The sequence below is a fragment of the Anolis sagrei genome, chromosome X (assembly GCF_037176765.1).
Source record: "Anolis sagrei isolate rAnoSag1 chromosome X, rAnoSag1.mat, whole genome shotgun sequence".
Lineage (NCBI taxonomy): Eukaryota > Metazoa > Chordata > Lepidosauria > Squamata > Dactyloidae > Anolis > Anolis sagrei.
This window is the reverse complement of record NC_090034.1, coordinates 2,182,449-2,192,839: the sequence shown is the minus strand read 5'-3', so window position 1 is coordinate 2,192,839 and position 10,391 is coordinate 2,182,449. Positions and strand designations below refer to the sequence as shown.

General features: G+C 46.9%; 1 protein-coding gene across 1 annotated transcript in view; it reads right to left on the bottom strand.

The window, feature by feature from the left end:
- Positions 1-4,964: 4,964 nt before the first annotated feature.
- LOC132780033 (forkhead box protein L3) overlaps positions 4,965-10,391 on the bottom strand; it is a 29,238-nt gene continuing 23,811 nt past the window's right edge. The window contains exon 3 of the mRNA XM_067473158.1: positions 4,965-5,674. Coding sequence (XP_067329259.1) covers positions 5,201-5,674 — 474 coding nt within the window. The 3' untranslated portion in view covers positions 4,965-5,200. The remainder of the gene's footprint in view (positions 5,675-10,391) is intronic.

Here is a 10,391-nt window from a genome sequence, read left to right as displayed (position 1 = left end):
GCCTTGATAAGGACAGATTAACAGGTAATTGTTTATCAACGGATAAGTCACAGAAGTAGATAGAAATCTAGATATTATTCATGTCTACATGTCAAGAGCGCTCAAACATACAGAGGCATGCATTCAAAGACATAAACATGCTATCATAGTTGCGGAGTAGATTGTGTACAAGTAATTGCCGAAGATGGGACCTCCAAAAATGCAAGGTAGGAAGATGGAACAGCGGGAAACACCAGGGGAAATGCTTCCTGAAAGTCAAGTTCTCCACCTCCATTGTAATTATTTCATATCCCAATATCATTCCAGTGTTTCAGCCAAGGTTGTGAAGCAACAACATGACAGATGGGGCACCGTTCAGCCATGCATTGCATTGTATGTGCTTCCTTTGATCTCTTTCATGTGCCAGTTTTCAGTGGGGGCTCTGATCTGTTTTTTGGGAGCCTCCTGAAATCAGGAGAGCAAATATCTGTTTTTGCTCTAGAATGCCAAAAGAACCATTTTCTATCGGCCCATTACAGGGAGTGGGGCTTCCCAGGACCAGCATCCCATCATGCTAGGCATTTAAACTGTTTCTACTCTAGAGGAGAGGTACTCGGCTCCAGGCAGGCATGCACTTTAAGGAGGCTTGTTACCTGTTTCTACTCTAGAGGAGAGGTGCTCAGCGGCAGGCGTGTGCTTTAAGAAAGCTTGTTACCTATTTTTATTCTAGAGAAGAGACACTCAGCTGCAGGCAAGTGCACACTTTAAGGAAGCTTCTTGCTTGTTTCTACTCTAGAGGAGAGGCATTCAGATGCAGACAGGTGCACACTTTAAGAAGACTTCTTACCTGTTTCTATTCTAGAGGAGAGGTTCCCAGCTGCAGGCACATGCGTGCTTTAAGAAAGATTGTTACCTATTTTTACTCTAGAGAAGAGGCACTCAGCTGCAGGCAAGTGCACGCTTTAAGGAAGCTTCTTGCTTGTTTCTACTCTAGAGGAAAGGCATTCAGATGCAGACAGGTGCACACTTTAAGGAGACTTCTTACCTGTTTCTATTCTAGAGGAGAGGTGCTCAGCTGCAGGTGCGTGCATGCTTTAAGAAAGCTTGTTACCTATTTTTACTCTAGAGGAGAAGCACTCAGCTGCAGGCAAGTGCACGCTTTAAGGAGGCTTCTCATCCGTTTCTGCTCTAGAGGAGAGGCACTCAGCTGCACTCAGGTGCACACTTTAAGAAGGTTTGTTACTTGTTTCTACTCTAGAGGAGAGGCACTCAGCTGCAGGCAGGTGCGCACTTTAAGGAAGCTTCTTGCCTGTTTCTACTCTAGAGGAGAGGTGCTCAGCTGCAGACAGGTGCGCACTTTAAGGAGACTTCTTACCTGTTTCTATTCTAGAGGAGAGGTGCTCAGCTGCAGGCAGGTGCATGCTTTAAGAAAGCTTGTTACCTATTTTTACTCCAGAGAAGAGGCACTCAGCTGCAGGCATGTGCACGCTTTAATGAGGCTTCTCATCTGTTTCTGCTCTAGAGGGGAGGCACTCAGCTGCACTCAGGTGTGCACTTTAAGAAAGTTTGTTACCTGTTTCTACTCTAGAGGAGAGGCACTCCGCTGCAGGCAGGTGCGCACTTTAAGGAAGCTTCTTACATGTTTCTACTCTAGAGGAGAGGCACTCCACTGCAGAGAGGTGCACACTTTAAGGAGGCTTCTTACCTGTTTCTACTCTAGAGGAGAGGCACTCGGCTGCAGGCAGGCACGTTCTTTAAGGAGGCTTCCTACCTGTTTCTACTCTAGAGGAGAGGCACTCAGCTGCAGGCAAGTGCACGCTTTACGGAGGCTTCTCATCTGTTTCTGCTCTAGAAGAGAGGCGCTCAGCTGCACTCAGGTGTGCACTTTAAGGTTTGTTACCTGTTTCTACTCTAGAGAAGAGGCACTCAGCTGCAGGCAGGTGTGCACTTTAAGGATGCTTCTTGCCTCTTTCTACTCTAGAGAAGAGGTGCCCAGCTGCAGGCAGGTGTTCGCTTGAAGGAGGCTTCTTGCCTGTTTCTACTCTAGAGGAGAGGCACTCAGCTGCAGGCAGGTGCGCGCTTGAAGGAGGCTTCTTGCCTGTTTCTACTCTAGAGGAGAGGCATTCAGCTGCAGGCAGGTGTGCGCTTGAAGGAGGCTTCTTACCTGTTTCTACTCTAGAGGCGAGGCACTCAGCTGCAGGCAGGTGCGCGCTTGAAGGAGGCTTCTTGCCTGTTTCTACTCTAGAGGAGAGATTATCGGCTGCAGGCAGGCACCTGCACTTTCTCTCTCGGGCCTGCATACCACACACACTCTTTCCGAGTCAAGGAGGCCTGTACTCTATTTCTTCCTCTAGAGGAGAGGCTCTTGGCAGTAGACAGCCGTACACTTTCTTTCCTGGGCTACACCACACCAGCAGCCATGCACACACTCTTTCCAAGGCATTTTAAGGAGCCTTCTGTTGTGGTTCAACAGCAACAGCATGATGGGACTGAGAGTGCAGATGAGCATGATGGAAATGAGAATACAGATGCAGGTGTGGGTTTTCTCAGTCACAATCTGTAGCTAGAGACAAGCCGCTGTTCTCTCAGGAACGGAATGTAGCTGATAGGGCAGTTGGTGGGGATCAAGGTCAGGCTGCCCAGCAGGTGTTGAGACAGAGTTTACGAATTGCGGCCAAGTGTTGAGCTCATCAGTTGGTGGGAAAACTGCTTGTTAGCTGCCTGTTTGATGTTTTACCTATAAGTAAACTGCCTTGGAGCTGGTTCTGTGTCAGTTCCAACTTTGCTAAATGGCTTGCTTGCCTTCGGCTCTGGGGCTTGGGGAAAGCCTGCTTCACGTTACTTCATGCTATTTCCTGGACTTTTACTCTGCTTCTATGCTTCAAGTCTCCTGCTTTGACTCAAAGGGATTATATTGGATTTTTACCTTGTACAACTGATCTTTTCACTGCTGATGAACTGCTTTGTTTGAAAACCTCACAATAAACTCTCTACCTCACAATTTTGGCTGGTTTGTCAGAGATAGCAAGGTGAATCTTAGCCTGCGATACAACACCTTCCCACTTTCGGGTAAGGAAGAGTGATGACCTCCTGGAAGAGGAGAGTAGTTGTCAGAGGAGGAGTGTTTTTGTTTGTTGGGGGATTAATAAAAACAATTAAACTGTGATGCTGAAAAGCAGAAGAGGAGCCGAGATCGGTTCCTGCTTGCTTTCGTGTTGGGTGGGTTTTTGTACCGGGAGTGCTCTTACCATTACTGGCTCCCGAAGTACCGAAAGAAACAGAGAAAACGAATTCCGCGCACAAGTCTAGTGATAAATTACTATTAGTTAGGCCTTCCAGATTGTTGGAGTTCAGCCTTTGATTGTGTTTCAGGATCAGGGTGCTTTGGATGTGGGGAATGCTGTAAATAAGGTTCAAGATGGCAATGGTTTGGTCAGTGATATTAATGCAGAGAAGACAGAGAGGCACCTGTTCCAAGTGTAGTTTCCCATGAGAATGTTCCTACAGGGTATAGGGATGATGGTTTACTCCCTGAATTGCTTCCAGAGAGTTCCCAGGATTTGGGGGTTGAAAACAACTCGGCACTTGTGGAGACTAATGAGCATAGAGATAGACGGGCGGAAATGAGTCAAAACAGACAGGCCGAGCAAGGCCTTCGGCGTTCTGCCAGGCTTTAGGAGAAAAAGATAAGGGCCATTCAAGGAAAGTGAAAACAGTTTCTGAGTGCTTGGGAAGGTTTACAAGTCCCAAGCATGGAAAATATTACCAGATGAAGCATCGTTTAGAATCCTGCTAAGGTCTTGTCCTCGTCTCATAGAAGCCTTGCCTCGAAAATTCATGCTTAAAGATTTCTTGTTTCCTGTTTAGTTTTTTGTCTCTTGTGATTACCTGCTCAGGCCTTGGATCAATGTTTCCTGGTTCTTTGGATTTTGTTAGAGGCTTATGGACTTTGCTTTTGGACATTGCTGAGCTCTACCTTGGACTAATTTGTTCCTGCTTATCTTTTACCCTAATTGGATTCATCTATCCCCTTAAAGTGCCTTTTTACTTTGCTGCTTTTGCTTATCTATATAAATAAAAACGTAATGTTCGTTTGTGGGATTAACAGAACTCAAAAACCACTGGACGAATTGACACTAAATTTGGACACAAGACACCTAACAACCCAATGTATGTATTTTCATTCACTGGACCAAATTTGGCACAAATACCCAATACACTCAAATTTGAATATTGGTGGGGTTAGGGGGGATGATTTTGTCATTTGGGAGTTGTGGTTGCTGGGATTTATAGTTCACCTACAATCACAGAGCATTCTGAACCCCACCAATGATGGAATTGAACCAAACTTGGCACACAGTTCTCCCATGACCAACAGAAAATACTGGAAGGGTTTGTGGGCAGTGTCCTTTGGTTTTGGAGTTGTAGTTCACCTACATCCAGAGATCACTGTGGACTCAAACAATGATGGATCTGGACCAAATTTGGCACAAATATCCAATATGCTCAAATGTGAACACTGGTGGAATTTGGGGAAAATAGACCTTGATGTTTGGGAGTTGTAGTTGCTGGGATTTATAGTTCATCTACAATCACAGAGCATTCTGAACCCCACCAATGATGGAATTGAACCAAACTTGCCACACAGTTCTCCCATGACCTACAGAAAATACTGGAAGGGTTTGGTGGGCAGTGTCCTTTGGTTTTGGAGTTGTAGTTCACCTACATCCAGAGATCACTGTGGACTCAAACAATGATGGATCTGGACCAAACTTGGCACGAATACTCAATATGCCCAAATGTGAACTCTGGTAGAGTTTGGGGAAAATAGAATCTTGACATTTGGAAGTTGTAGTTGCTGGGATTTACAGTTCATCTACAATCACAGAGCATTCTGAACTCCATCAACGATAGAATTGGGCCAAACCTCCGACACAGAACTCCCATGTGGGCCACAGCAACGCATGGCAGGGGACGGCTTCAACAAAAGTATTGTTTTCCCCTACTCAACGTGTGGTGTTTTCAAGTCAGAGGGTTATTCCTGTTCTGGAGTGCAACACAGATATTATCTCACTCTCTTCACCATTGACTACGTTGGCTAAGACTGGTCCTTCCATCATTGTCCTCAATGTAGCCCACAATGAAAATCAGATGAACCTGACTATCTTTACCACACTCGTCTTAGTCTGTAAGATAAACAAACAGAAGCCAGGTCCAGGCTTCACATTGTCCAGATCTGAACGTTCAGTTGCTGAGAATCCAAGAGGTGGTGGTTCTTGTGGTCTTGCACGTGATACGGAGACCTTAGGACGGGCAGAGGATCCGGAGAGGAGAGAATGTAATCAATGCTAAACTTAATTTCGGAGTCAGATTTTCCTACCGAAGCGCTGTTTAGAGTCTCCTGTCCGGCAACGGCGTTTGGGAAGAACTCGCGAGACTCCAAAGCTTTCAGCGGAGACTCCGTGTCCTCGCCCGGAGAGGAGATATTAGGGAAGGCAGAATCCATGGGGGACAACACGGGCAAGCAACCCATTTCGTTACTTGACCTCTTCTCTCTCGGCTCCCTTTTGACATTCCTCCGCCTTCTCCGCCTCCGGTAATTCCCGTTTTCGAAAAGATCCAGCATGGATTCGCATCCTGACGCAAAGCTCCAGTAGTTTCCTTTCCCCTTGTCATTGCCTTCTGTCCGGGGAACCTGCATGTCATGGAAAAAGACAGAAGTCAGTCAATGACCTACTAGTTCTCTTTTAAAACAGGGATGGACAACATGGAGACTTCCAAATGGGGATACACTATTCCCAACAGCGGAAGAGCCAGGTTTTAAGGTTCTTTTTGAACATTTCTAGTGAAGGGGCTTTCCTGATCTCTCCAGGTAATGAGTTCACAACTCTGCTTGCTTCACAACTCTGCTTGCTTTTATGAGTTCCCTGCAAATAACCTGCTCCTATTTTTTATCTGATTAGATTTTAATCGTTTTATCTTGTACATGTGGCCTGCCCATTGTTATCATGATTGTGTTTATTGGAGAGGGAATGCCTGGTCTCTGAGAGGTCCCCTCTCTCTATCTTGTGGGGTTCCTCAGGGGCCATTCTCTCCCCTCTGTGGTTTAACATCTCTATGCGACCACTTGCTCAGCTGGTTCGAGGTTTTGGGCTGGAGTGTGACCAGTACGCCGATGACACTTGGCTGGTGCTGAAGATGGAGGGCAGACCAGACTCTGTACCCGATTGTTTCCATCAGTGCCTCGAGGCCGTGACTGGATGGCTGCGTGCCAGCAGGTTGAGGGTGAATCCAGCAAAGACGGAGATCCTATGGCTGGGTGGACCGGGCAGTGGGGACATCCAGCTGCCCACCCTGGATGGCGAGGCGCTACGCCCGTCACCATTGGTCAAGAGTCTGGGAGTCCTTTTGGACCCTCTGCTGACGATGGAGGCCCAGATCTCCACCGTGAGCAGAACCACCTTCTCTCACCTGCGGCAGGCTAGACGGCTGGCCCCCTCCCTGTCCAGGGACGACCTGGCTACGGTGATTCAGGCCACGGTCATCTCAAGGCTGGACTAATGTAATGCCCTCTACATTGGCCTTCCTCTGTCGGTGATCCGGAAGCTCAAGTTGGTACAAAATGCAGCTGCTCGGCTTCTTGCGGGAATTCCGATGAGATGCCACATCACCCCAATCTGACTACAGCTGCATTGGTTACCCATTGAGCACCAGATCACTTTCAAAGGGATGGGACTCACCTTGAAGTAATGCTACCCCTCTATTCTGCTCTGCTTAGACCACTTTACCTGGAATATTGTGTCCAATTCTGGGCACCACAATTCAAGAGAGATATTGACAAGCTAGAATGTGTCCAGAGGAAGAGGGCGACTAAAATGATCAAGGGTCTGGAGAACAAGCCCTATGAGGAGCGGCTTAGGGAATTGGGCATGTTTAGCCTGAAGAAGAGAAGGCTGAGAGGAGATATGATAGCCGTGTATAAATATGTGAGAGGAAGCCACAGGGAGGAGGAGGGAGCAAGCTTGTTTTCTGCTTCCTTGGAGACTAGGACGCAATGGAACAATGGCTTCAAACTACAAGAGAGGAGATTCCATCTGAACATTAGGAAGAACTTCCTGACTGTGAGAGCCGTTCAGCAGTGGAACTCTCTGCCCCGGAGTGTGGTGGAGGCTCCTTCTTTGGAAGCTTTTAAACAGGGGCTGGATGGCCATCTGTCAGGGGTGATTTGAATGCAATATTCCTGCTTCTTGGCAGAATGGGGTTGGACTGGATGGCCCAGGAGGTCTCTTCCAACTCTTTGATTCTATGATTCTATGATTCTATTTGAAGGCCTTCCATGGTCTGGGGCCGATGTACCTGAGGGACCGCCTCACCCCCTCCCAACCCCAGAGATCCCTCCGCTCTGAGGATCAAGATCTATTGGAAATTCCCAGTGTCAAGACCTTGCATCTAACAGCAACCAGACGCAGAGCCTTCACAGCAGTGGCACCATCGCTCTGGAATACTCTGCCACCTGAAGTCCATTCCTTGCAGGACTTATCAGCTTTCCGCAGGGAATGGAAGACATACCTGTTTCGACAGGCTTTTAATGTTTGATAGTGTTATTTTTAAATTGTTTTAAATTGCTTTTAAATTGTGTTCGATTTTAGCCTGTTCTTGTAAGCTGCTCCGAGCCCCAGGGGAGTGGCCGCATATACGTTTGAATAATAAATAAATAAATAAATAAAATTAAATGACAAAAATCTTTCCAGTTTGGAATGTATTACTAGAACATAAAGAAAATAACCCAAAGTCCAAAAACCCTGATTCCCTATGACGACTGGCACACGCTCTGGAGACGTCTGTTTGATGAGGACGGAGAACACTTCCGATGTCCGAAGTCTGAGCTCCGGCCACCCAGGACAGGTTGTGGGACTGGATCGAGGCTACAGCCGAAGCTCCGGCCTTTGTGCGTGTGTTCTGCGAGTCCTGCCATTTCGACATCTGTATTCATTTAAATGCACGACTCATGTAAACACATATGACAAGCTGTTGAATCCCAGGCTCTCTAATTATAGAAGCTGTAGGTAAAAATCAAAGCAAATGCCTCCAATTTGTTCCGTACGCGTGTACGCTAGATAGAACCGATTTCTCTGTTTCTTGTTTAACCTTCTGGAGGAGCAACGCAGAGGTTGGCGTGGTTCTGCACACGATCCTCACTTCATCTGCTTTGATCTTTCTTCCCACGCTTTCCTATGTTTGGATAGTCCTAGAATCATAGAATCAAAGAGTTGGAAGAGACCTCCTGGGCCATCCAGTCCAACCCCATTCTGCCAAGAAGCAGGAATATTGCATTCAAATCACCCCTGACAGATGGCCATCCAGCCTCTGCTTAAAAGCTTCCAAAGAAGGAGCCTCCACCACACTCCGGGGCAGAGAGTTCCACTGCTGAATGGCTCTCACAGTCAGGAAGTTCTTCCTCATGTTCAGACGGAATCTCCTCTCTTGTAGTTTGAAGCCATTGTTCCATTGCGTCCTAGTCTCCAAGGAAGCAGAAAACAAGCTTGCTCCCTCCTCCTCCCTGTGGCTTCCTCTCACATATTTATACATGGCTATCGTATCTCCTCTCAGCCTTCTCTTCTTCAGGCTAAACATGCCCAGCTCCTTAAGCCGCTCCTCATAGGGCTTGTTCTCCAGACCCTTGATCATTTTAGTTGCCCTCCTCTGGACACATTCCAGCTTGTCAATATCTCTCTTGAATTGTGGTGCCCAGAATTGGACATAATATTCCAGGTGTGGTCTAACCAAAGCAGAATAGAGGGGTAGCATTACTTCCTTAGATCTAGACACTAGGCTCCCATTGATGCAGGCCAAAATCCCATTGGCTTTTTTTGCCGCCACATCACATTGTTGGCTCATGTTTAACTTGTTGTCCACAAGGACTCCAAGATCTTTTTCACATGTACTGCTCTCGAGCCAGGCCTTGTCCCCCATTCTGTCTCTTTGCATTTCATTTCTCCTGCCAAAGTGGAGTATCTTGCATTTGTCACTGTTGAACTTCATTTTGTTAGTTTTGGCCATTCATCTCTCTAATCTGTCCAGATCGTTTTGAATTCTGCTCCTGTCCTCTGGACTATTGGCTCTCCCTCCTGCCTTTCGGTTTATGCCATCAGAAACTTATGGGGATTTCTAGATCAGTGGTTCTCAACCTGGGGGTCGCAACCCCCAGGGGGGTCGCTTGGCCATTTTGGAGGGGTCGGGAGGTCACCTCCTTTGGCCCTGCCCCCCTCCTCAAAATGGCTCCCCACAGGGCCCAGGTCCTGCCCCCCGAGCTGGGCAACCCAAGTCTGTGGAAGTCAGAGGTACTGTAGATCCCATCATCCATTGTCCAACCTCCCCAAAACATGTTGTTTCCCTGATTAATCACTATGCTTTAATTATGTTCAATTTGTAGCAATGAAAATACATTTACATTACAATTCATAACAGTAGAATAATTACGGTTCTAAAGTAGCAACGGAAATAATTTTATGGTCGGGGGTCACTACAACAACAGGAACTGTATTTAGGGGTCACGGCATTAGGAAGGTTGAGAACCACTGTTCTAGATGAAAAGACCAGGAACAGGATCCTGGGAAATACCTCTCCTTTTGCATGTCTCCTCTGCATGCAAAGCCACTGTCCTCCCAACCCTGCTATATGCCTGTGAAACGTGGACTGTCTACAGATGTCACATGCAACTCCTGGAATGATTCCATCAGTGTTGCCTCTGGAAAATCCTGCAAATTTCTTGGGAAGACAGACGGGGAAATGTCAGCGTGCTGGAAGAAGCAAAGACCATCAGCACTGAAGCAATGGTCCTCTACCATCAACTCCACTGGACTGGCCATGTCTCCCAAAGCAGTTACTCTACTCTGAACTCAAGAATGGGAAACGTAACATTGGAGGACAGGGAAAAAGATTGAAAAATGGGCTTACAACAACATCTGTTATAGAACTCCAATATGCGGATGATAACGTACTCTGTGCGCATTCAGAGGAAGACCTACAAACCACTCTAAACACGTTTGCAGAAGCATACAAGAAGCTGAGCCTCTGAACATCAAGAAGCAAAGACTACCAGCATTGAAGCCATGCTCCTCCACCATCATCTCTGCTCAACTGGCCACGTCTCCCAAAGCAGTTACTCTACACTGAACTCAAGAATGGGAAATGTAACATTGGAGGACGGGAAAAAAGATTGAAAGATGGGCTTACAACATCATCTGTTATAGAACTCCAATATGCCGATGATAACGTACTCTGTGCGCATTCAGAGGAAGACCTACAAACCACTCTAAACACCTTTGCAGAAGCATACAAGAAGCTGAGCCTCTGATTGAACATCAAGAAGCAAAGACTACCAGCATTGAAGCCATGCTCCTCCACCATCA